Genomic DNA, 26941 nt, shown 5'->3' with positions numbered 1-26941 from the left:
CGTGGAACATGCGCAGTCTTCACAGAAGGTGACGCGAAAGCTGTGGAGGCCGTGATTGCGTAGGCGCAGGTTCTGATTGGCTCCTGTTTGAGCGCGAGGGGCCGTGCCTACGCGTCGCCAAGTAAACAGGGCAGGCTGGGGGCGGGGCTACGGCGGCACCGCGCCCTGGTTGGCCAGGCGGGAGGTGGGGAGTGCCGCGGATTGGTCGCGGCCGCGAGCTCGCTGGCGTGGAGCGCGCCGGGTCCCCGAGCCGGCGGCCTGAGGGATGGACGAGACGAGCCCGCTAGTGTCCCCCGAGCGGGCCCAACCCCCAGAGTACACTTTCCCGTCGGGCTCGGGAGCTCACTTTCCGCAGGTACCCGGGGGCGCGGTCCGCGTGGCGGCGGCCGGCTCCGGCCCGTCTCCTCCGTGCTCGCCCGGCCACGACCGGGAGCGGCAGCCTCTGTTGGACCGGGCCCGGGGCGCGGCGGCGCAGGGCCAGAACCACACGGTGGCGGCGCAGGCCCAGGCCCTGGCCGCCCAGGCGGCCGCGGCGGCGCACGCTGTTCAGACCCACCGCGAGCGGAACGACTTCCCGGAGGACCCCGAGTTCGAGGTGGTGGTGCGGCAGGCCGAGGTGGCCATCGAGTGCTGCATCTATCCCGAGCGCATCTACCAGGGCTCCAGCGGAAGCTACTTCGTCAAGGACTCTCAGGGGGTGAGCGTGGGGGCGCGGGCGTGGCGGGGACGGCGCCCCGGGACCGGGGAGAAGGGAAATCGAAAGGGTACCGAAGAGAAACTTCAGCGTCAGCGCTCTCCGGCCGTATGGGGGATGCTACTGGGGGACTAGATACGGGGAAACCTCTCAGGATGAAGAAATCAATCAGAACCTTTTTGATGGGGAAGCGTGAGCGGAAAGTGAAAAGAGGAAGCTGACCAGATACCGGGCAGAGAAGTGCTGACCGATCCTACTTTCCAGTCGGTCCTTTAGATTCAAACTGCTGGGACAAGCATCCGGCCATTGCCTCCAGATTCGGGGCCTTAGGCTTATTCTCGTTCCCATTTTATTTTTCTTACGTTGGCCCAAAGCAGTGCTTCCCTGTTCTGTGGGTCAGTTGACCCATCACGGGCTCTGAGGATTTAATTCCAACCTCTGTGTTGTGGGGTTGTCTGTGTCGGGATCCCAAGTTTCTTATTAAGTCATTGGTGACAGCGTGGGTGGACTCATCAGTGCCATCTGTCCTGGTTATTGCTCACTTCTGGGAAAAGGTTCGCATCGTTGCTTATGGTTCCTCGGTTTAGAACGCGGAGCTTTAAATACAGGAGACTGTCTCCTGCCCTTTAATTTCTTCCAAACCCATCAGCAGTTTGCTTAGCTAAGGCAGAGTTTTGCAGACCTAAATTTTGTTCCCTGCTTGTGTACTGGAGGTATGGAAATAGGATAACATGGGGCATGAGATGACCAGGGCAGTTGAGAAGTGACTTTATCCTTTTGAGAACTTAATAAGAATTTAAAAATTTGGACACAGATCAGACCAGAGCTATTAAAGACCAGTCAAGAAATGTCTGGTCTTACCTGTTGACATTTTCAACTGTGCCAAATTGGTTTATTTTTAAAATGTACTATTGTATGTATTAAAATAATGAGTGTTAAAACTACCTCAAAATTCCCTTGTTATCCCCTCCTCAAGATAGGGTTTCTCTGTGTAGCTTTGGCTGTTATGGAACTCACTGTATACCAGGCTGGACCTGGGCTCAGAGTTCTGCCTGCCTCTGTCTCCCAAGTGCTGGAATTAAAAGCATGTGTCACCACTATGAAGCTGGTCCATTGTATTTTTTTTGTGTGAATTTTTAAATTTTTCTTTTAGAATTTAGAACTTTATTTATGTGTATTAGTACTTTGCCTGCATTTATGTGTCTGTGTACCATGTGCATGCCTGATGTTGGGACAGGCCAGAAGCGAGTGTTGGATGCCCTAGAACTGGAGTTGTAGATGGTTATCAGCTATCTTGTGGGTGCTGAGGATTGACCCCTGGGTCCTCTAGAAGAGCAGCCAGTGCTCTTAGCTTTTGATCCATCTCTCCAGCCCCCATGTGGTCTCTTTAGATGGGTAGCATGCTGTTGTCTGTCTAAGTGGCCAGGAAGGGCTGTAATTGAAGCTCTTGACAGAGTTCATTGACTAATCTATTCATCCAGAGTTGTCCCTAAGATTACCAAAATGTGAGAGCAATTCTGTCCACTGTGTTTGTATAAACTGGACTGGAGGAAGCTTTGAGAATATGCGGGTCCATGATTCAGCTCGCAGCACAACAAAACAAGTCAGCAAGGTTTTCCCTTTTTTGAGGGGGACGGACAGGCGACAGTACAACACAGAATGCGCTTTAAGGTAGTAGTTGTGTTTGGAGGCAGGTGGGTAATAGTTAGCATGTTGCTAGATCTTTCCATAGCCATAGTAAGATTTTTTTTTTTCTCATTTAGACTTATGTCAGTGCTGGGCGGTGGTGGCACACACATTTAATCCTAGCATTTGGGAGGCAGAAGCAGGTGGATCTTTGAGTTCTGCTAGCCTTGTCTTTAGAGTGAGTTCAGGACAGCCAGGACTCTTAAACAGAGAAACCCTGTCTTGAAAAACCATTAAAAAAAAAAAAAGAAGAAGAAGTATGTCAGATCAGCTGGGAAATGATCTAGTGCTTTGATAGGTGGGATCTGTCACTTGGGTCACCTTAGTACATACGCAGAGGCCAGACCATAGGCCGGGGGCTTTTGTTCCTGTTGTATTGTTTTTGATGGTGTTCAGGAGCCCAGTCTCTTAATTTCCTGGCCACTATTCTCTGTTAGAGGTAAAAATCTACACACAGATGTATGATTGGTCTGCTCCCATTGAAAATATGGTTTAGGATAGGGGGCCACTTCCTAAATGCTTGTGGGGGAGGATAGACTGGCCCACAGACACACTGTAGTTGGTATTTTTGCCTTAGAATCAGTACCAAAGGCATTTACTTAATTAATGCTTAGATAGTGCTTACCCTTATGCCAGTACTGTTTTTAAGTACTTTATAAATGCTATCACACCCCCATAACCACCTTAGAAGTTGGTACTGTCTTATCTCCACAGGTGACATTGATTTGCACAAGGTCCCTTCCCTAGTAAGGCAGGTTTCTTGGCTCCCGAGGTCTGACTCCTGGAAGTCAGGCATCTGAATTTATGATTTCTCATTTTAGCTTTGCTGTTGGTTAGTATTGGACTTGCCTTTGTGTGATAGATATTTTAAAATAGTAATGACAAAAATAAAGGTATATTTATCTTAAATGTAAAGTAAGTCTTTAAGCTTCTCAGAACCAGATTCAGCTGTACTTAGCATGTGGCCTACACTGCATCTTCTAAAATGGCTACTCAAGTTTACTTGTTTGTCAGCCATTGGAAGAAGGGAGAGAAAGAATGTGTCTCCACCCTTTTGGGCCCTTCCTAGAAGTTGCACCAGATTTCTCTGCCTACCTCCTATTGTCCAGGACATAGTTGTAGTAGTTAGTTTCTGGGAGTTGTAGTCTTTATCTTGCCTACAAGATAAATTAGATGTCTTATGTTAGGCAGAAGGAGAAAGAGGAGGACCAGTAATGTGTGCAATAACTACTTTTGGAACAATCTGAAATATCTTTTTTAATATTTTAAAATTAATTTTTTGTTGTTTGTTTTTGAGACAAGATCTCACGATGTAGCCCTGGCTGGCTTGGAACTCACTGTGTTGACCCAGCCTCGTTATGTCTAGAATTAAAGGTGTACAGCACCATGCCCAGCCTATTTTAATTTTAATTTATTTTATATGAGTGTGTCTGCATGTTAGTATGCCATTTGTGTGGGTTCCCAGGGAGATCAGAAGTGGGTGTTGGTTGCCCTGGAACCAGGGCTGCAGGCAGGTGGGAGCCACCTGATGTGGGTGCTGGAAATTGTGCTCAGGCGCTCCAGAAGAGCAGCAAGGACTCTAGCTTGTTCTGAGAGATTCTTCTCTAGGATAGCCTTGATTCCACTTCCCAGTTTATGGTAGTTTCTGCCACAGGATGATCAAGTTAGGACCTGGAACAGTAAAATGGAAAATGCTAGATTAGAAGTTGTCATGGTGATGTGTGCTCACATTACCCTTCCTCACTTTACATCCTTGGTGCTTCAGATCTCATGTTCACTCAGCTGCAGAGGTATCTCCTCAGCATTACTCCTCTATGGTCTAACTAGTTAAAGAAGATGAATGAGCCAGGCATGGTGGTGCAGGCCTATAATCCCAACCCTTAGGAGGCAGAGGCAGGCAGAGCTCTGTGAATCTCAGATCAGCCTGATTTATATAATGCCTTTCAGGCCAGCCAGGCCTACATAGTAAAGTAAGACCCTGTCTCCAGGGAATGGGGTGAAGTGAGATATCACACATGAAAGCCCCAGGTAGGTAGTTCCTAGTACTTAGCAGGTACTTAGTCAAGAGTTTTCTCTATTTTGCTCTTTTGTTTTTGTTTCTCTTTTTAAATGGTCTCAGGTAGCCCAGGCTAACCTCAGTCTAGCTATTTAGCCGAGAATGACTTTGTACTCTTGATTCTCCAGCCTGCACCTCCTGAGTTCCTAGGGTTATAGGTGTGTTCCTTCATGAATGGCTTCGATTTGTCCTCTTTCACAGTTTTATGCCCATTGACCTCTATAGTAGGCGTTCTCGGATACATGGTGTTGTGTAAGGCAGAAGTAGTATAATTTTGATATGATATTCTCATAACCATTGAGAATAGCAATTCATTAACTAATGCTCTTTAGTCTTTGCATAAAATTACCAATTGCAGTGTCTGCAGGGATATCCATCTACATATTCTAGAAACTTTATATCATATCAGTGATTTTCAACTTAAAAAATATATGTATGTAAATTATATATACTTTTATACATATATATATATGCATTTCATTTCTTTGATTGATTGATTGATTTTTGGAGACAGGATCCCACTATGTAGCCCTGCCAGACCTAGAATTTTTTGACCCAGGCTGGCCTTTAACTCAGAGATCCATCTGCCTCTGCCTTGCAGGGATTAAAGGTCTTCATCACCACTCCATCTTGTTTTTAATCTATTTATTTATTTTTTTTAAAGCAGGGGCTTACTGTATAGGCCTGGTTGGCCTGGACCACCTCTGCCTCCTGAATGCTGGGATTGAAGGTGTACACCTCCATGCCCTGCCTATGTTATTTTTTTTAAGTCTGTTTACTTATTGTATGTGTGCATATGCCTCTAAAAATAGCATTTTTACAAAGGCTTTCTTATTTGTATGTGCAGAAGAAGCACATTCAACATAAGAATATTTGAAAAACAGCAAAAGATGTCATTTTCATGAGAAAATGTTATGTGTGTGAAATTGGGACAGTCAGAGGGCTCAGTAGAAGGTGCTGACCAAGAAGCCTGAGGGCCTGAATCCAGTTCCCAGAACCAGTGCGGTAGGATAGGACTGGCTTCCTCAAGTTCTCTGCCGACATCCATCGGAAAGAATTCTCCCATCCTTCCACTTGGTTAAGAACCATATTGATAGCCATCACCAGATCTCAAGGAGCAAAACACTTAAATGATATAATGAATGCTCTCTTTCCCATATGGATGTAGGTCATGAGATTTTAAGATTTATCTGCCGTCTGGTACAAGGATCTATCGCATGCCCAAGTTATGAGTAAAATAGTTTGCAATGCACAGTCATTCTTAGAGCATGGTCCAGGGCTCACTGAAATTTTCTCTTGAGGGCTCAGGGATGAGTATGTTCATAATAACTTTAGGCTTTGTTTATCTGCTCTTAGTCTCATTTCCCTTTGTGTGTAGAGCAGAGATGTGAAGAGATCACATGATGTGAGATACTGAAACCCTGAAAACCAAGGAAGGTATGAAAAGTCAGTGGTCTGTCAGTTCTGATATTACATAGTTTTGCAAAAACTTTTGAAAATGGTTATTTTTTATAAAACTTTGGTTACTATGTAGCACCACCACACCTGGATTGTTTTGTTTATGGGGGGGTGTCCTCAGCATTGTTTCCCAGGCTGGCCTTATACCCCAGGGCTCCAGTGATCTTCAGTCTTTCTCATGGGTAGTGACCCTTTGCCTTTTCAGCGATCACTTTATCACATCCTTACGCTTGTCACTCCTGGTTAGTTAGCCATCTGAAACTTAGGTTCCAGGAATTGGTTCCGACACCAACTAGTAAGAAGTTTTTTGGTTCTTTGTAGTGGTATATTATTTGTATTTTGATAAATAAATCTTATCTGAAGACCAAAAGCAAAACTAAAGCCACTAGAGGTCAGGCAATGGTGACATATACCTTTAATCCCAGGATTTGGGAGACAGGCAGACTGATCTCTGTGAGTTCAAGGCCACCCTGGGTTCCACAAGCTCAATGCAGAAACAAATCCAGGTAGTGGTGGCCTACACCTTTAATTCCAGTTCTAGGAAGTCACATGCCTTTAATCCCAGCACTAGAGGGAATATAAAATGGGAGGAGAGAGAGGCTCTTACTGCTTAGTCTATAGTCACTCAGCCTTGGTATAGGTGATACTTCCCTACTTGCTTGGCTGCTCTGGGTTTCGGGTTGAACCCCAATTCTGTCTCTGGGTTTTTATTATTCTTGCTACATTTGGCACCCAACGTACCACAGTTCTTGGTGCAGTTCTGTTTTTATTCACAGACTACTACTATTTCAGGTTTCTGTGCATTATTCTTCATTAAACAGGGAGATTAGTAAGTGGCCATTAAGAAAAAATGCTTTTAAAATCAGTACCAAACTGATACATTCGGGGTATAACAGGAATTGGCAATCTAGGGAGAAAAAAGGATGAGGAAAGCCAGTCGTTTTCTTTCTTAGCTAAATACTGGCGTTTAAATTTGAGTGCTTTTGAGAGTATTCTTGATTTGTCAGTGAACATAGTTCACTATATGCAGTCATCATGTCTTTGGAAATTAGGGCAGAGGCTGTTTTGTGTCTGTTGAGGAAACTACCACATGCATACACAAACTAGGTCCTGATCAAATTCTAGCAGAACTGAGTTGCACTGAGGTCTATTCTTAGTCCTAGTCTCTCTTGCTGTCTCTCTGAATGTCCTTCCAGCTTTTCATTCTTCCTCCTTCCTCCTGTTTCATTCCCTCAGTTATTTAATCCAGACAGTATTCTCCAATGAAGCCCCTGTGTGACTGAGGTAACCATACTTTTTTATTCTTTTGAAGAGGCAATTCATGCTCTCCTCATAGTGGGAGGAAATTCAGGAGCCAGACAAGTCAGTACAAAGATGACACTTGTCTGCAGCTTGGCCTTCAAGTTCTGCTTTCTTTAAGTGGAAGAATTTAATTTATTCCCGGTACTTCTCAGCCCTCCCCGGTATCTGGAATATCTCCACCTCCCTCTCACTGGAGGCTGCATGCTGCAAGCGACACTGGTAAGGAGTTGTTTCAGCAGTCTTAGCAGCCCTGCTCACAGCTGAGAGCCTGTGGCTGCTGCTCTGCTTTCCAGAGACTGTGTTCAGGATGAATACAGAGACTGGCGTGCCACTCTGGATAAGAAAGTAATTCCTTGCTGGGGTGTGGTTTCACCCCTGGGGAGGCAGAGGCAGACAGATTCCTGTGAGTTCAACTAGTCTGGTCTATATAATAAGTTATAGGCCAGCCAGGGCTACACAGTGAGACTGTGTCTTTAAATAAAAAGTAATTACAAATACTTATAATATGGTTTGTATTTTACTTTTACCAATAAATGAGTTTGACTTTAAGAATAAACTTATTCTTTTTGGAAGAAAAAAAGAGAGTCCTGGGTTTCTCTTGCCTTTTCAAATCCTTGCAAGGAGATTTTTAAAGGTCTGACTTCAGGACTTAACTGGTTCTTGTTAGAGATGGGATGAGTAAGTTCACTGGAACTCAACTAATGGAGGAGATGGGTACGTGTTGTCTGCTGTCACCTACTCTAACTGAGGTTGGCTATGAATTAAGGAAAGAAGGAAAAGAGTAATGAGATGAATCCCTTGGTTAGCATATCTGCTTTTCTTCTTTAGAATCACCAGTTTGGGTTCTGGAAGGAATAAGATAAATAAGTCCAGAGGGCCTAAGGTTCTGTGAAAGAAAACATTCAAGAGTCTAGACGTGGTGGAGCACACCTTTAATCCCAGCACTTGAGAGGTAGAGGAGGTCAGAAGGTCTGTACAGCTGAGTTCCAGCCAGCCAGGGATACACAGTAAGAACCTGACTCTACAAATAAAGCCAGAAAAAACAGATTCAATTACTTTAGGATAGAGAAAATGAATTGTGGGTTCTTTTCTCTTAAACCCTTGCCTATCAGAATTTGAGAACCCCAATTCTAACTACATTCTTTTTCCTGTTATATTTTTTGTTTCCTCTTTGGTTGTCTTGTCATTAGATTGTGTTTCTTAAACTTTTTTTCAGTTTTGTTAACATAAGTATGATAGAGGAAATGAGTCACTGCTAACAATTTTCTTAACCTCATTCCGCAATGCTTCACATCCCTTCATTCATTCATTCATTCATTCATTCATTCATTTATTTTTCATTTGGATGTGTCTGGAGTCTTGGAAGCTTGACTACCCTACGTTCTCCTACAAATGGACCTTGAGAGCTTGTTTGGAGGTTCTAGCAGGGGAGCACAGTTACTCGTATACCCTTGACCGAAGACCGGTCCTCCTCTATTCGGGGAAGGTCATCCTCTTCGACCGAGCGTGCAGCTTCGGGAGGGACGCACATGGAGCGGTGTGGGAGAAAGGGGACACCCACCTAGCCAGCCAGATCAGCCGAATCAACCCTGGCGATCAATGGGGTGACAGATGTCGCAGCCAGATCGCCCTTCCTTCCTTCCTTCCTTCCTTCCTTCCTTCCTTCCTTCCTTCCTTCCTTCCTTCCTTCTTTCTTTCTTTCTCTTTTCTTTTCGCTAGACTGAAAGCCAGCAAGTCCAGCAAGCAATATGCTGCTTCCACCCATTTTGGAACTGATGTTAGAGGCATTTGCAGGGATGCTCAACTTGCTACTTGGGTGCCAGAACCTAAGTTCTGATCTCTGATCCTCATAGTTGCAAAGCAAGCACTCTTTTTTTTTTTTTTTTGGTTTTTCGAGACAGGGTTTCTCTGTGGCTTTGGAGCCTGTCCTGGAACTAACCCTGTAGACCAGGCTGGTCTCGAACTCACAGAGATCCGCCTGCCTCTGCCTCCCGAGTGCTGGGATTAAAGGCGTGCGCCACCATCGCCCGGCAAAGCAAGCACTCTTAACTGTTGAACTATCTCTCCATCTCTGAGTCTTTATGTAATTGATATCAATGACAGTATATACACATACACACACCCTGGAAGTTGGAGTTCGATGGTACTAAGTTTGTGACATACTACAATAAAGAAAACTGTTAATGGGATAAATGGGAGAGGTTCTTACAAAAAATATATAATCAATTATAAGTTAATGTTTTATTTTGGGGGAAAGGATTAATTTGGGACCATTGATATATAGTGAGTTATATCCTTTTAGGACAAAGCCGTGCTGTATTAGCATAGGATTGTTGCCTATCAAGATGTGTTAGCAAGCTGGGTGGTGGTGTGCGTCTTTAATCCCAGTACTCGGGAGGCAGAGGTAGCAGGCGGATCTCTTTGAATTTGAGGCCAGCCTGGTGTACAAAGCAAGTTCCAGTATAGCCAGGACTGTTGCACAGAGAAACCCTGTCACAAAAAAAAAAAAAAAAAAAAGAAAGAAATGTATTACCAAGTTGGTTTCTGGGTTTTGAACATACAAACCCAATTTACTTTGAAGCACAGTTGCATTAGAGGTTAGAGATGGGGAAAACAAAGGAGTGAGCAAGAAGAATGGGGTGTCTGCTGCCTTTGGCCATAGCTCTTTCTAGCAGCCTGTCTCCACTGAGTCAAAGGCCTCATAAATGCTAAGTATGGGGTCTACTTCTCAGGTACTCCAGGCTTCCAAGTCATCTTCTCTGTCTTCTTTTTCTTTTGGCTACGTAGAAGATCGTTGCTGTCTTCAAACCCAAGAATGAAGAGCCATACGGGCAACTTAATCCTAAATGGACCAAGTGGCTACAGAAGTTGTGTTGTCCATGCTGCTTTGGCCGTGACTGCCTTGTCCTCAACCAGGGTTATCTCTCAGAGGCAGGGGCTAGCTTGGTGGACCAAAAACTGGAACTCAACATTGTACCCCGTACAAAGGTCAGTGACCCATTTTTGGGATCTTTAGAGCTTTGCTAAAGGTGTGCTGAGCCCTGATTTCTTAATGGAACAGTGGGTCTAGGGAGGTTTTGTTTAAATCTGGAATACTCAGTCTTTTGGGGGTGGGTGGGAGGAATGGGCTTACAATTTGATCCTCTTGAAGGACACATATACATATTATATACAATCTTAGAAATCTCACAGGTGCCTTATATATATTTATGGGCTTCCTTGGTCTTTGTATCCAGGCAATCACAAGCTGGCTATAAACCTAGGTACTTTTACTGCTCATTCACAAAGACTTCTGGAACAAGATTTAGGTACACAGTTTCTCAGTTTTTTTTTCTTTCCTTCCTTCTCTCTCTTTTCTTCTTTTTTTTTTTAGTAAGAAAATTCTTTGTGTGTATATCAGTATGTGTGTATTGTGCTCCTGTGTGCAGGTGCCAACAAAAGCCAGAAGGCATTAGATTCTCTGGAACTGGAATTACAGGTGGTTCTGAGTCTCCTCATGGGTGCTAGGAACTGAACTCTATTCCTGTAAGAACAGCAAATGCTTTTAACCACTGAGCCATGTCTGCAGTCCCTCTTTCTTTTTCTTTTATTTTTTTAAATATTTATTTATTATGTATACAATATTCTGTCTGTGTGTATGTCTACAGGCCAGAAGAGGGCACCAGACCTCATTACAGATGGTTGTGAGCCACCATGTGGTTGTCGGGAATTGAACTCAGGACCTTTGGAAGAACAGGCAATGCTTTTAACCACTGAGCTATCTCCCCCCCCTTTTCTTTTTAAGGGACAAGGTCTTGTCATGTCGTCCAAATGAGTTTTAAATACAGTATCCTCTTGTGATCCACTTCCCAAGTACCCGAGTCTGTAGAGTGTTTCACTATGCCTGCCTTATGCAAGGTTTAGTAAAGAGAATTTGGTTGGGCTTAGGGTTAGAGTGAAATGTCTGTCTCAACTCCCTGCAGAGTACTACCATGGAATTTCCCTCCCTCACCTTCATGCTGTAGAATCCTGGGGCTCATCTGAGTATATCAGAATAGAGGTCCTGGACTGGGTGTGTTAGCTCAGTGCTAGAACACCTAACTGAGCATATGCAAGGCCCGGGGTTCAGTTCACAACACCACAAGGAAGGCAGGAAAAGGGAGGGTGGGAGGGGAGAGGAGGAAGGAGAAGGAAAGAACCAGTTCTAGACAAATTCTCATGGTGTGGATTGACACATCCCTTGTGTGTGTTGTTAGTTGAGACTCTTATAAAGAGTTGGGACCTTTCCCAACTCTTTTCCTCTTTGAAACAGTGCTTGATACATACTTGATTTCATATGACTTCAGGGAATTTACTGATACTAGTTTAAGGAACATCTTTTTTTGTTTGTTTGTTTGTTTTGTTTTGTTTTGTTTTGGTTTTTCGAGACAGGGTTTCTCTGTGGCTTTGGAGCCTGTCCTGGAACTAGCTCTTGTAGACCAGGCTGGTCTCGAACTCACAGAGATCCTCCTGCCTCTGCCTCCCAAGTGCTGGGATTAAAGGCGTGTGCCACCACCGCCCGGCTAGTTTAAGAACATCTTGTGTGATCATTATTGCTTCAGAATCTGGTCCCTCACCTGAAATCCTCTTAGATCAAGACCATCCTAGACTCTGGAACCCTTTCCATATTCCCTGCTCAGTGTTCTATAATTTCCTCTCTTTGCTAGGCAAATAGCACAGAGCCACAACTGTTTCCTGGTTTGCTCTACTGGTGCTTCCAGGGTGCAGTGCCTATCGGAGGCTTGAGTTTGAATTCTACTCAGCAACGTTTTCTCTTATTGAAGATAATTTTGTTATGTAGCCCAGGCTGGCCTTAAACTTGTGATCTTCCCACCTCAGCTTCCTGAGTGCTGAGATCAAGGCACTGGCCTCTGTAGCTTTTTGTTTGTGTGAGCCATGGGCAAAGCAGTGAATCCCTTAATGTATTTTCAGCGTCCTCCCTGTGAAACTAGAGTTAGGCATAGTTATTATTTAGTAGAGTGCTTATCAAGATTAAACAAGGTAATCTATATAAAACACATAACCTAGTGCCTAGCATAATGTAAATATTCTATGCATATTGTGTTTTTTAAAATATTTTTAGTTTTTTGAGAATTATGTAATAATCATTTTCTCTTCCCTATCCACCCTCTGTTCTTTTTCAAATTCATGACCTTTGTGTCTTTAATTATTTGTGTGTGTATGTATGTTTCTAAGTATATAAAACATGTTCAGTCTGTATGTATGATGTTATTTTAATATATGTTTTCAGGGCTATCCATTTAGTATTGGATAACCAATTGTTGTGCTCTTCCCTGGGAAAGGCTAGTTTCTATTGCTTTCAGTATTCCCCAGTTGCCAATAGCTCTTTGTCCATGGTGGAGGCCTCATTTCCTTTCCCCCCTTCCATGTTAGCATGACTGTCTGTAGTGGTCTTGTTCAGCTCATGTTTAGGCAGCCATGTTGGTGAGAGTTCACGGCTGTAGCTTCTGACATTTCTAGAAGACAATCTAACAGCAAGCTCCTTATTCTTCTGGTTCTTTCAGTCTTTCCACCCCTTGTCCACAAGACCTGTGAGCCTTGGGTGTAAGCGTTACAGTGTATTTAGGTGTATTAGTTGAGACTATGTTTCACATGTCGGCATTTTGATCAGTTACAGTTTTCTATAATGGTGTCTGTCTGTGGCAAAGATAAGTTTGTTTGATGAGGGGGTCTTGCAGTGTTTTGTAACTGTTTCAATCATTAGATACCCCTACAGCTCCCTCACTGGAGAACATTAGTGAGTTCCAAGGATCTCTGGAGTCAGTGTCAATACTTCTCTTCCAGGAGGCTGAGAAGAGATAACTTTTCAAGTTTAAATTCAACTGCTGGAGAACATAAGAGGAATCTCTTCCTTTTGCTGCCTGCCCTATTCTTGTGACAGGATTCTATCCAGTTGATTAGAGTATCTGTCACTATGGAAACAGAGCTCACATTGTGAAGGTGCTTCAAATACTAAAGTTGTGGTTCTCATTCACCAGTTGTTTTGCTTCTTGTTCCTGTGAGGAACAAGGAGTGAGAGTGTCATTACTCATACAGGGAAGAGTGTTGTGCTGGGAAGAGCAGTTGCAGATAAACCTGATAGCAGGGAAAGATGCTTTGCAGCTTGAACAAGCGGGGTTTCCAAGTGGAAACTGGAAAAATAGCGTTTTCTTTTTTTTTTTTTTCCTAGACAGGGTTTCTCTGTGTAATAACCATATCTGTCTGTCCTGGAACTCACTCTTTAGACCAGGCTGGCCTCGAACTCACAGAGATCTGCCTGCTTCTGCCTCCCAAGTGCTGGGATTAAAGGCGTGTGCACCACTGTCTGGCAGAAAAATAGCTTTAAGAAAACACTCTTCCCTTTTATTTCTATGTTTATTTGTTAAATATATAGTAGGGAGCACATATGCCAAGACTCACACATGGAAACCAGGGACAACTGGTGGAAGTTGATGCTTTCTCTGCAGTTATATGTTCTGCGGACCAAACTCAGGTTGTCAGGCTTGGTGGCAAGAACCCTTACCCACTGGGCTGTCTCACCAGCCCTTTTTTTTTCTTTGTTGCCTTTCCCCCGCCTCCTCTCTTTTTCTCCCTCACCTTCTTTCCCTTCCTCTACCGCCTTCCCGTTCTCTTTTCCCTTTCATTTCCCTTCCTCCCCTTCCCCATTTGAGACCAGATCTCACTCTAGCTCATTCTGGCCAGGAACTGACCATGTAGACTATTCTTGCTTCAACCTCGTGTGGAACTTCCTTTGCCTCTTAAATGCTGAGATCACAGCAGACATGTATTCCCATGCCTAAGTCATTCATATCATGAAGGGTATGAGATTGTTACATGGTGTGGCTCTGCCATCTCAGAGTCCTTCATTTACAGCTTCACAGATTAAGGAAATGTGAACTGAAAGAGCTATGGGAGGTTCTGGAGGCTTGACTCAGAAGTGATATATATACATCATTTTATCAACATTCTGTTATTCGAAATTAGCCATGTTGACTACCCTGAACCATTACTGGAAATGCTTTCTCTTCCCATGAAGAGGAACTGTATTACTGATCATCTAGCTGTTCTCTGCCACTGTGGTCTTCTTTCTTAAACTTAACTCTAGCCTAAATAACTTTTCTTTTTGTTGTAGGTAGTATACCTGGCCAGCGAAACCTTCAACTACAGTGCCATTGACCGAGTAAAGTCCAGGGGCAAGCGGCTTGCACTAGAAAAAGTGCCAAAAGTTGGGCAACGGTTTAACCGCATCGGGCTACCACCAAAGGTATAGATTGTCCCTGTGTGACTTAACAAAGTTGATGGTCTGTGGTGGCATAATCACGTAAGAGGGGGAAACAGGTGTATATAGGCTTGAATTGGGCATGTAAATGACCTTCCCTGAGGCTCTTGTCTTTCTCACTTCTGTCAGAGATCTCAGGGTTGGAAATAGCTCTCCAGGGAATGTAAACTAACAGTCCTCATTTTATTCCTCTAGAGTCTAGACCATTTGGTTAGGCTTCTTCAACTTGGGTGGATGAATCTCTCCCACTCCCTTTCTCCTTACTTACAAGGAAATTAAGGCATGATACTTGTAGAAACATTCCTTTTCTTTGACGTGAACTCCACAGGGCTTTCTCCTGAGGTCTTTAATTTGTCCTCTACAGAAATGATTTTGTTCCTTCCATTGGATTGCAGGTCGGGTCATTCCAACTCTTTGTTGAAGGCTACAAAGATGCAGACTATTGGCTGCGACGTTTTGAAGCAGAACCTCTCCCTGAGAATACCAACCGACAACTACTGTTGCAGTTTGAGCGGTTGGTGGTGCTGGACTACATCATTCGCAACACTGGTGAGTAGCCAGGGGTGCTCCCATGCTTTGCGCCAGACTCCTGAGGATTGAGGGGGCCTGGAGGTCTGTCGGAACCAGAGTCTGTAGGAACCTTGTGAGAATGGTGATTTTCTGTGTTCGAATGGGTATGCCTATTTAAAGAGGATCTGGCAGACCAGTTTTCTGCGTTAAATTTTGTCCAGATATAGAGACTACAGGTTATTAGAGGTAGTTACCTGGTTTTTTCAAAACACTGAAAAGTACATTCATTCTTGATTCCTAGTCATTCTTAGAGATTGAATAAGGCAGTATTATCTTTTTATGACCTTTCGAAAAAGATTCTTGGATCATTGCTTTTCTTTTGTGGATTTTTTTTTTAAAAACAAGGTTTTTCTATGAATCCTTGGCTGTTCTCAGACTCTGTGTATAGAATAGGCTGGCCTTGAACTCACAGAGATCCACCTACCTTTGTGTTGCCAAGTGGTGGGATTAGATGGGCCATGACACCTGGAATTTTTTTTCTCTTAAATATACTGGTGAACTTGAATTCATTAGACCTGACCAAATCAATATGTAGCAGGGAATTTTTGATTACTAATCAATCTCCTTAGGAGATTTTCTGATTCTTTGTGATTTAATTTTGGTAGGTTTTGTGTGTCTAGGACTTTTTCCATATCGTCTAGGTCATAAAATTGTTTTTAGTATTAAATTCTTTTTATTTTTATAGAATTATTGATAATATTTGTGCTTTCATTTTTTAGTCTTTTTTTAGTCTTACTTCATCTAGCTAATGGTTTGTCCCTTTTCTTGATGTTTGTTTGTGTGTTTTGGGTTTTTGAGACAGTGTTTCACCATGTGACTCTGCTGTCCTATAAGTCTCAATCTCACCAAGATCCTCTGCATCTGGCACCCGAGTGCTGTGCCTAAAGGCTGTGCCACCACGGGTAACTGACGGTCTTAAAGAGTAGCATTTGGTGCCATTCTTTCTCTGTTTTTTGTTGATCCTCTGTTCAGTGTGCTTCTGCTCCAGTGTTACACCCTTCTGTCTAGTGGCTTTTGGTTCACTTTGTTCTTCTTTCTACTTCTGCAAGATACAAGGTGAAGCTGTTGATTTGTAAGTTTTCTCATTTTGCAGTGTAAGCATTTATAGCTATAAATCTATCACTAAACACTGTGCTGTTATGTCCTGTACATTTTGAAATGAAAATGAATGGAACTTATGCCCTGGCAATGCTAAAAAGTGCATAAACAGTCTGTATATGGCGGTTCTATTGAACTTGTCCTTATTTGTTTTTTTTTCATGGTTAAGTTGATGAGGATAACTGACCAGGTCTCTTCCTCAAGAGGGCACCAGATCTCATTACAGATGGTTGTGAGCCACCATGTGGGTGCTGGGAATTGAACTAAGGACCTCTGGAAGAGCAGGCAGTGCTCTTAACTGCTGAGCCATCTCTCCAATCTCCCCTGCACATTTTGGTAATGTGTATATTTGTTTCCATTGTCTCTTAAGCTTTCCTTAGTTGCCATTGTGATTTCTTCTTTCATTCATTGGTTATGCAATTTTGCAAATTTTCTATTTTCCTTTTTTTGCCATGTCGGGAGTCGGGGGGGGGGGGAGTTGGAGAGACAAGGGCAGGTGTTTGTGTGTGTGGAAAGACCTTGTAGCCCAGGCTCTTCTGGAACTTATTATGTAGCTCAGGCTAGTTTAGAACTCATTGCACTATTTCTGCATTTCTGGAATGCATGCATGATGAGCTCCTGTGCCCAACTTTCCAGTTTTCTCTTTACTGTTGCTTGGTTATTTATTTATTTTTGGTTTTTCGAGACAGGGTTTCTCTGTGGCTTTGAAGCCTGTCCCGGAACTAGCTCTTGTAGACCAGGCTGGCCTCGAACTCACAGAGATTCGCCTGCCTCTGCCTCCCAAGTGCTGGGATTAAATGCTTGGTTATTTATTTTATAGTTTTTTTTTAATTCATAGTTTGCTTTCTGTTGTTTCTGTTATCCGTGGTTAACTAACGTGAAAATATTAAATGGGGAGGTCCAGAAATATATAATGCATAAGTTTTATATAACTGAAAAAAATTCCACTCTGAGTAGCTTAAAGTTTCTTGCTGTCTCAAGCAAAGAATAAAGCAGTTTCTTTATTTTTTAACCAATGACCTTCTTCCATCAGAATCCCAGAATCTGAGAGGCAGGGACAGACAGATCTCTGAGTTCAAGGCCAGCCTGTTCTACAGACTGAGTTTTAGGACAGTTAGGGCTACATAGAAACCCTATTTTGAAAATCAAATAAATAAACAAATAATAGGCTGATCTTTGTCTCTGTATAGTTACTATGCTATGATGTTTTAAATAAAATTACTGGACAATGTCTTATAAAACACTACTTAAGTGTCTTATTACCTAAATTGTCTCATGGAAAAAGTAGTTTTTATTTCATTTTAAAAGAGGGTCTCACAAGCCTCAAACTCAGAGATCTGTTTGCCTCTTCCTCCTGAGTGCTGGGGCTAAAGGTGTGCACCATTGTACCTCACCTAAGTTCATCAGTTAAAGTGATCTAAATAAGGTCCACATGCTACATTTGGTTAATGCATCCCATAGTACCTTTAATTATGGAAAAGTCCCACCAACCTCCCGTTTTTAATCTTTTGAAGCAACTGGGTAGAATCTTCATATTGACAGATTGAGTCTACTCCGTTCCTCATGTTTCTTTCAGATTGATGCTCAGTCTAAAGACTTGGTAAAATTCAGATTTAAGGTTTTTTTGTTTCTTTATTTTTCCTGGGTGGAGTTTCTCTGTGTGGTCTTGAATTCACAGTGGCCTACGTCCACTGCAGTTAAAGTTGTCTGCTACCACCAGGCTCAGGTTTGAATTTTTTATTTTTTGTTTTTGTTTTTCAAGACAGGGTTTCTCTGTGGTTTTGGAGCCTGTCCTGGAACTAGCTCTTGTGGACCAGGCTGGCCTCGAACTCACAGAGATCCGCCTGCCTCTGCCTCCTGAGTGCTGGGTTTAAAAGCATGCGCCACCACTGCCTGGCTCAGGTTTGAATTTTTAATAAACTTTATTTTGTCATAATTTTAGGTCAACTGAAGTCCTATAAGAATAAAATTCAAAAATTCCTGTGGTGCTGTGTATAGTGGTACAGCCTCTAATCCTAGCACTTGGAAGGCTGAAGGAGGAAGATTGCAAGTTCAAGACTAGCATGGGTGAAGTAGGATGCTGTCTCAAAAAAATAAAGTAATTCCTGGGCCAGCAAGTTGACTCAGTGGGTAAAGACACTTGCTGCTATGACAGGCTGAGTTTGTTCCCAGGACCTATGTGTTAAATATAAGAACTGACTCCTGCAAGTTGTCCTCTGACCTCCATATGTGTGCTATGACCCTTCCCTGATTTTGAAACAAAGTTAAAAAAAAAAAAAAACAAAAAAAAACACAACTTTTTAAAGCTGGGCGTGATGGCACATGTCTAATCCCAGCAGAGACAGGCTGCAAGTTCCAGGGCAAGTTCCAAAACAGCCAGGACTACAGAGAAAGAAACCCCATCTTGGAAAACAAACCAACCAACCAACCAAACAAACAAACAAACAAACAAAAAAACCTGAAAACCAAACTTTTTGAGACTCAGTATGTCTCTCCATGTAGCCTTTGCTGGTCTAGAGCTTGCTGTATAGACCAAGCTGGTCTCAGACTCATCGAGATTTGACTGCCTCTGAATCCCAAGTGCTGGGATATTCCTGTGGGGTTGGAGCACAGTTTATAGGTCAGTAGCAGGGTGTCTGCTCTACTAATCTCTGTCACCATATGAGAGTTTTCCTTAATGGTCATGAACAGTTTTTATTACATTAATTTATTTCTGGGACTGGGGGAGTCGTGTACCATGGCACATGTGTGGAGGTTAGAGGACAGTTTCAGGAGTTGGTTCTCACTTTCTAGATTGTGGGTATTGGAGTTGAATTTAGGTGGCAGGCACCCTTACCTGCTGAGCTGTCTTGCTGCTGCCCACCTGTACCATACCCCATATATATTTTTTTCTTCAACCATCTTAAGTGAAAGATATGTTGCCTCTTTATTCCTAAGTATTTCCTAAATGCAAGAATATTCTTTTATATAACAGTAGTACAGTTGTACACATTTAGGAGTGCTATTTTCTGATCTGTACACTGAATTCATTTGGTTTCTTTATGTCTTCACTGTGAAATAAAGTTCTGGATCTTCGTTATGTAGCACAGGACTGTATTTTCAGCACAGGAAGGTAGAGGTGAGGGGAAATCCTTGGCTGTGTATCCAGTTGGAGGCCGGTGGTGGGCCATACACAAGACTTCTGTTGCACTAGTTATTTCTAGTTGTTCTCTCTTATTCATCCTTCAGGCTAGCACGGTTTCAGTCTGCATGGCATCACCCTTTTGGAAGAATGCAATTTGGAAGGCTAGTGATTCTTTGGCTTGTGTGTTTTAGAAGGCTGTTCAGCTTGGTGTGTGTTTCCTCATGATTAACATATTTTGGCAGGAGGGTCACAGAAGCAGTATTATGTTCTTAGAGCAGCATCAGGAAGCACATAGCACCACATTCTTGATGCTGTTTTGGTGACTTGACTGCCTCTTGGATTTTCTCTGTTGTATACTGTATCAGTACTTGTGGGACTGTCTCATTCCATAGGTGGTAGAAGATAGAACCTAGTGGACAGAAGTTCAGGTCACTGGTGTCTTGCCCTTGAAGTAAGGGATCTTGGTGTCCTGGTCCCTTTTTCTGTTTGACCCCTGACCGTCATCCTCCTTTGCCATATCCTCCCTCTGCTCTGCTTTCCTGAGACCCAAAGGGATCAGGGTTGGCTGACTGTGGGCTGAAACCACGAGCCAGGCAAAATGTTTACTTTTCAAAAGCTGATTTCTTTCCCAAGTTGTTTGTCACGGCAGTGGGATGAAGACACAGACTTGTTCTTTTTGTTGTTGTTGTTTTTCAAGACAAGGTTTCTCAGTAGCTATGGAGCCAGTCTAGAACTCTCTCTCTCTGTAGACCGGGCTGGTCTCAAACTCACAGAAATCCACCTGCCTCTGCCTCCCGGGTGCTGAGATTAAAGGTGTGTGCCACCACCGCCCGGCCAGGCTTGTTCTTATTTGTGTGTTGAGATAATCTCTTTATATGGCTGTGGCTATCCTAGCACCCTGTACACCAGGCTGACCCCAAACTCACAGAGGTATACCTCTATCAGAGGGCTGGGACTAAAGCTGATACTACCTAGCCACATAATTTTTATTTATATACTTACTTTCTGTCCATATTTATTTTGATGCTCAAATTGTTCCTCATTTGGCCAGTGCTCCTGTACTTTTGTGTCTGTTATAAGCGCTTCCTTAATTTCTGGCACAAGATCTTCTAGTCTCAAGCTGGAATCTGCCATTTCTCCAATGTTCTCTTACTGGAAGAGAGTATATTTACAGCTACAAGAATATGAGTTCATATTCAGAAACAAGCTTATTTTATCCTTCTTTCTGTTTGATTTATAATTCCTTTCCTGATACAGACAGACCAGGCTCCTATTACAACTACTTAAAGTACAATAAATCCAGAAAAATTACAATAAATTTACTTTTGTTTAATCCTAGACAACACAAAGTTTCAGAATTGCTAAAGGGGGAAAATACTAGGTAGATATGAAACTTTGTAAAACCATTAACTTTTCCTCAGATTGCAAAATTATCTAATATTATTGGTTCCTCATTCTCTTCTTCTCCACTTCTTTTTTTTTTTTTTTTTTTGGTTTTTCGAGACAGGGTTTCTCTGTGGCTTTGGAGCCTGTCCTGGAACTAGCTCTTATAGATCAGACTGGCCTCGAACTCACAGAGATTCACCTGCCTCTGCCTCCCGAGTGCTGGGATTCTCCACTTCTTCTTTGCCTCCTTTCTACCTTCCTCCCCATTCATTTCTTCCTCCTTTTTTTTTTTTTTTGAGACATCCTGACCATGAATGTTCAGTCTTCCTGCCTCAAGCCTCAATAATATCAAGATTTTAGGCTTGTGACACTTTACCCAGCTACAAGGATACTTTGCTCACCTGCAAGAATATTTTATTCATAATTGTGTTCATTTTGTTGTTGTTGTTTTCGAAACAAGGTTTCTCTGTAGCTCTGGTGCCTGTCCTGGAACTAGCTTTTGTAAACCAGGCTGGCCTCAAAATCACAGAGATCCACCTGCCTCTGCCTCCCGAGTGCTGGGATTAAAGGCATGCGCCACCATTGCCCAGCTGTAATTGTGTCCATTTTTTTCTGTTTATTTTTTTGTTTTTCGAGACATGGTTTCTCTGTGGTTTTGGAGCCTGTCCTGGAACTAGCTCTTGTAGACCAGGCTGGTCTCGAACTCACAGAGATCCGCCTGCCTCTGCCTCCCAAGTGCTGGGATTAAAGGCGTGCTATGCAGAGAAACCCTGTCTAGACCCCAAGAAAGAAGGGCTTATCAGACTCAGTTATTTTCATCTTGACCAGTTTTTTTTGTTGTTTATTTTGGGTGTGTGTATACGTGGGTGACCTTTTCATAGTGTACCCTAGACTTATGGTTGGTGTGAAGCGGTGATCTTTCTGCCTCAGCCTCTTGAGTGACCCTTCTCCTCTTCCTCTTTTTTTTTTTTTTTCTATTGTTGACATTTTGAGACAAGATCTCACCTTCTAACCCCACTGTCCTGGAACTTGCTGTGTAGACAAGGCTGGGACTAGAAGAGATCACCCAAGTGCTAGGACTAAAAATGTGCTCCACCAGCCCATGTGGCCTGAGTTCTAATTCCCAGGATTGTGATTTCTCAGTTCTTGAATTGCTACTTGGTTCTTTTTAAAATTTCGCTTGTTTTCTGCTAGTATTTTAGTCTTGCCTTTAATTTTATTTTTTTCCCCTGGTGTTTTTGAGGCAGAGTCTTACTTAGCCCAGGCTGACCTTGAACTCCTAATCTTCCTGCCTCCACCTGAGAGCTGATGTTGTAGGCATGTGTTACCACTCCTAGCTGTTCCTTTTATCTTGAAGATATTAAATATTTTACTTGGACATTAAAAAGTCTATATACGATATCACCCTTGTTTGGCGACTCTGTGTTGTTCTAGTGTTCTCATTTCTGTTTTTATTGTGTTGTTTTTTTCTCTGTGTACTTGGTTAATCTGGTTGCCAGATATTTTCTATCAGAAACTATACAGCTATTGGAAAGTTTTGGGTGATGGTGTAAAATCTGTTTGGGGTATAATGGTTATTCAGGGCCAGTGCCTAAGTCACTAGCAGCCTAGGTCACTTGAGCCTCAAATGTTGGAGCTGGCTTGCTTCCAAGATGGGCTGCAAGTTTTCTCTTTTAAGAGTGAGCACACTGCCCCCCTTCCCAGCCTTCTAGCCACCTCTTTCCGAATCGGCAGCTACAGTAGGAGAAAAAAGCCACAAGGGCTGGGTCCTCCCTGTGTCTCTTTCTCCTGGTCCCAGCTCTTAGATTCTTTTTTCCCGCCTTCCTTCCTTTTCTTCCTTCCTTCTAAGGCAGTCTTGTGGCAAATAAGATAGACTGGTCTTGAATTTAAGATCCTCCCACCTTCACCTCCTGAGTACTGGGATTTTGACTCAATTTTTTAATCTGGTTAAAAATCACTAATGCCTTCCAGGGATTTTTAATTTTTTTTTTTATTTTTATTTTTTGATTTTTCGAGACAGGGTTTCTCCATAGTTTTTTGGTTCCTGTCCTGGAACTAGCTCTTGTAGACCAGGCTGGCCTCGAACTCACAGAGATCCGCCTGCATCTGCCTCCCGAGTGCTGGGATTAAAGGCGTGCGCCACCACCGCCCAGCGGATTTTTAAATATTTTATCCACCTTGTAGTTGATCTTAGTTGGAGGTGGACCAAGTATCCCAAATGCTTAATCTATCATTTCTCAAATTAGATACATTATTCATACTTATTTTATGTTTCTGTTTACAGACCGAGGCAACGACAACTGGCTGATTAAATATGACTATCCAATGGATAGTTCTAGCTGTCGGGTAAGAGTTGGTCTGTATCTCAAAGAGGAGGGTGGAGAGGAGTAATCATTCAACAATAGAAACACAGAATAGAAATTTAGGTCACAAAAGTTCACAAGAGTCAGAGAAACATAGGTGTAAGTTAATACTTGGTGTAGTTTCTTTAGTGTGTGTTTTAAGCACACTGAGCATCCTCCTAAGTGACATTAATTGGAATGGCATCAGGAAGAGGAGTAACTGGAGCACACTGTATATTCTATTCTTGGAGCTTCACACTGCATGGGAGCATAGTAAAGGTCTGAAAAATATTCCATTAAACGAGCCTGTCTAATATTGTCTAGCCCAGTGGTTTCTACTCTTTTAAGCCATGGGGTACATAAGTCTAGAAAAAGCTGTGTCAGTGCCTTTTTTCCTTTAAGTTTTTTTTTCCCCTTTTAAGATTCATTTCATGTGGATGAGTGTTTTGCCTGCATGTATGACCATGTACCTAATGTGTGCCTGGTGCTTACAGAGGCCAGAAAAGTGCATCTGATCTACAGATGGTTGTGTGCCACCACGTGGGTCCTCTAGGAAAGCAGCCAGTGCACTTAACCTCTGCACTGTCTCTTCAGCCTCAACACCAGGAAGTTCTGATGCAGGGATCCTGGAGCTGCAACTCCTGCTTCTGTGACAGCACTGGTGGAACTGGAGAAGTCACAGCACCGAGTAGACATAGTGTCCCTGTGCAGCCTGCAGAGTCTGCTCAGTCTGCTCAGTTCCTGTCCTTTAGTTCTCTTTTTCTTGTTTGTTTATTTACTTGAGGCAGAGTTTTTCCCTGTAGCCCTGGCTGTTTTCGAGCTTGCTCTGTAGCCAGGCTGGTCTTGAACTTGTAGAGATCTGCCTGCTTCTACCTCCTGAATGGAATGCTGGGAGTAAAGGCGTGCACCACTACCACCCATTCTGACCTTTTCATTTTTATGTATCACTGAGGCCTGACTACCTTGTGTAGAAGCCAGCCACCTGTCATCTTGATTCTGTTTTCTCTGGAAAATGGGTATTTATCATCTTTACCAGTGAAGTCATAGCTGAACTAGGTCCACATTTAAAGGACCTTGTCTGGCTGTACAGATTTTTCTTTCCTTCTGTTATCCAGTTTCTCACTGTTTTACCTCAGAATGATTTACAACTCTCTTTGTTTTTTGTCATTTTTCTCCTTCTTGTAAGGACTCAGGCAAGTTCTGGGTAAATAAATGTACATGGCCCATGATGAGTCAGGGAAGCTCTAGCAATGTGTAGGTGCACACCTGTGACACCAGCACTCAGGAGACGGAGACCAACCTGAGCAGCACAGTAAGACCTCTGCCTCCGGGAGTCGGGAAGGCTAAGAGGGAGAAACTCCTAAGAACCTTTAGCAGACTGTAAATGACGCAGGTGCCATGTCTGGAAAACAATATGAAAACTGGTAGAGGTTAGATCTAAGTGAGCTGAAGGAGAGGCTGAGATGAGCTGTTTTATTTATTTGATTTTTTTTTTTTGAGGCAGGGTTTCTCTGTATAGGCCTGGCTGTCCTGGAACTGTGTAGACCAGGCTAACTTTGAATTCACAGAGATCCTCTTGCTTTTGCCTCCAGAGTGCTGGGATTATTAAAGGCGTGTGCCACCACTGCCTGTCTTTTGCTGCTATTTTAAAGGGCCTGAGCAAATCTCTCTTTGTTCTGCAGGACACAGATTGGGTGGTGGTGAAGGAGCCTGTTATCAAGGTGGCTGCCATAGATAATGGGCTAGCTTTCCCACTGAAGCATCCTGACTCCTGGAGGGCATGTAAGTTTAAGAGCTATGGACTGTGCTCTGGTTCATTACTGTAGTAGGATTGACCTAAGAATTAATGAAATACTGTAGCCTCAGGCCTTTTTACACATGACCAGCAACATATGGTAACTGTTCCATCGTATAAACTATTAGAATTTTTACCATTTATTTCCAGTGAAGGTATATGGGTAATGAGAGAGTAGAAGCATATGGGCTGGGTGTGTAGCATGTGCAAAGCCCTTGGGTTCCATCCCAATTCTGCAAAGTAAATAATAAATACGTCAGTATAAATGAGTTTTCTCATTTCTGCTTTGCATTCTTTTTGTTGTTGTTGTTTTTGGAGACAGGGTTTCCCTGTGTAACAGCTCTTGGTGGCCTCAAACTCACAGAGGCCTCCCTAGTGCTGGGACTAAAGGTGTGCGCCACCACTGCCTGGCCGTTTTGCACTTTTAAACTCATCTTTTCATAAGTTATTTCATTTGGGTCTCTGCAGATAAATTGCTCTCAGTGTCCTGTTTTTCTTAGTTGTACTCCATACCCCATTCTAATTGAAAATCTGTGAAAAGGAAAAGAAATGCCAGTGGGGAGTCACCAGCCCTCTTTGTAGCACTAGCCTTTGTTTTCAGGGTCATCTGAAAGTCCAGCAAGTAGCTGCTTTGTGGGAAATCACGTGTCACCTAGAAAAGAGCTCTGGGATTAGGCTACTCTGGGTGTGACTTTTGAGTCCTGTGTTTACTAGTTGTGCAGTCTTAGGGTCAGCAGCACTTGGAGAGGGATTTTGTTGGTTTTCTGTTCTGTATCAGGGAAGAATAGTTTTCTCTTTGACAGACCCTGATAGAACACCCAGGGTAGACATTCCGGCACATGCTTTGCTTTGAGTCTGTTCTCTTTTCAGATCCTTTTTACTGGGCCTGGTTGCCCCAGGCGAAGGTCCCATTCTCTCAGGAGATAAAAGATTTGATTCTTCCAAAGATTTCAGACCCTAACTTCGTCAAGGACTTGGAAGAGGACCTATATGAACTCTTCAAGGTCAGCCCCTTCTGGCGTTTATAATTAGTTCTGAACAAGCAGTTTCACACTTGTCTAACTTGAGTTAGCTACAAGACCAGGGTTACTACGAACCAACTGGAGCTGGTTTGGAAGGATTGAAAGACCTGGTAGCCGCATTGCTAGGATGATGTAACTCTGTTTGTAGAGTGCTTACTTAGCATACAAAAAGCCCTGGGTTCCATCTCCAGTACCACCTAGATTCTGTGTGGTGTAGCACTGAAGGTGGGGGGCGGGGGCACAGTTCAGGGTTCTCTGTGGCAGGAAATACTCTAGTTACTTCCTAACCCACTGGTTCCTTGCAGTGTACTTAATAAACTACTGTTAGAAACTTAAGTGGGAGGAAAAGTGAGTTCCTAAGAGGCATTCACATGGGTTCCATCATCCTCCTCTGCCTTTCTCCTACAGAAAGATCCTGGTTTCGACAGGGGCCAGTTCCATAAGCAGATCGCTGTCATGAGGGGCCAGGTAAGCCTGGGACATCAAATGTGTGCCATATATATTTGTGACTCTGCCCTAAACTACAGGAGAGAAAAGGTAGTCTCTGCAATCTCCTCCCTCTTCTGTAGTGTTGGTACCAACCACTGTTTGCTGACACACTCGCTGAAGGTTTAGCCCTATACTAGTTGCTGGGTGCATTATTGATAAATATAATGCAGCCTCAGTGACTGAGAACTGGACTCTGAGCCAGGTCACCCTACCAGTTACAGGTTCTGTGATGCAAGCAGGATCTGAATTTCCTGTTTATAAAATAGGGTAGTAACTGTACCTTTCTCTCTTGTGGACTTGTGCATGAGAGAATTCATGGTAAGCATTAAGAAGAAACACTGCATGGCACATGGTGAACATGCTGGTACTTGCTATGCTTATAAGTTTGTTCTTTGAGTTACAAGCTGTATTATTCTCCCCGTCTACTTCACCTTCAGAGGGAACTACAGAAACTCAGCATTGTCAAAACTCTGTAGGCCTGAGCATGGTGGTGCACATCCTTGGTTCCAGCACTCAGGAGGATCCCTCTGAATTTGAGTCAGACCCTATCTCAAAAACAAAACTGTGGGAGATTTGTCATGAGTGTGGCTTAAAGAGAGCTCAGCAGTGAAGCCTGGCGCTC

At 43.2% G+C, this 26941-nt stretch overlaps 1 protein-coding gene across 1 annotated transcript in view; it reads left to right on the top strand.

Annotated features, from left to right (window-relative positions):
* Positions 1 to 213: 213 nt before the first annotated feature.
* Pi4k2a (phosphatidylinositol 4-kinase type 2 alpha) overlaps positions 214 to 26941 on the top strand; it is a 33097-nt gene continuing 6369 nt past the window's right edge. The window contains exons 1-8 of the mRNA XM_057778526.1: positions 214 to 697; positions 9984 to 10184; positions 14347 to 14478; positions 14889 to 15042; positions 22956 to 23017; positions 24696 to 24795; positions 25679 to 25812; positions 26239 to 26298. Coding sequence (XP_057634509.1) covers positions 266 to 697; positions 9984 to 10184; positions 14347 to 14478; positions 14889 to 15042; positions 22956 to 23017; positions 24696 to 24795; positions 25679 to 25812; positions 26239 to 26298 — 1275 coding nt within the window. The 5' untranslated portion in view covers positions 214 to 265. The remainder of the gene's footprint in view (positions 698 to 9983; positions 10185 to 14346; positions 14479 to 14888; positions 15043 to 22955; positions 23018 to 24695; positions 24796 to 25678; positions 25813 to 26238; positions 26299 to 26941) is intronic.

The sequence above is a fragment of the Chionomys nivalis genome, chromosome 8, assembly GCF_950005125.1.
Source record: "Chionomys nivalis chromosome 8, mChiNiv1.1, whole genome shotgun sequence".
NCBI classification, from domain to species: domain Eukaryota; kingdom Metazoa; phylum Chordata; class Mammalia; order Rodentia; family Cricetidae; genus Chionomys; species Chionomys nivalis.
This window is presented reverse-complemented; position numbering and strand designations above follow the sequence as displayed.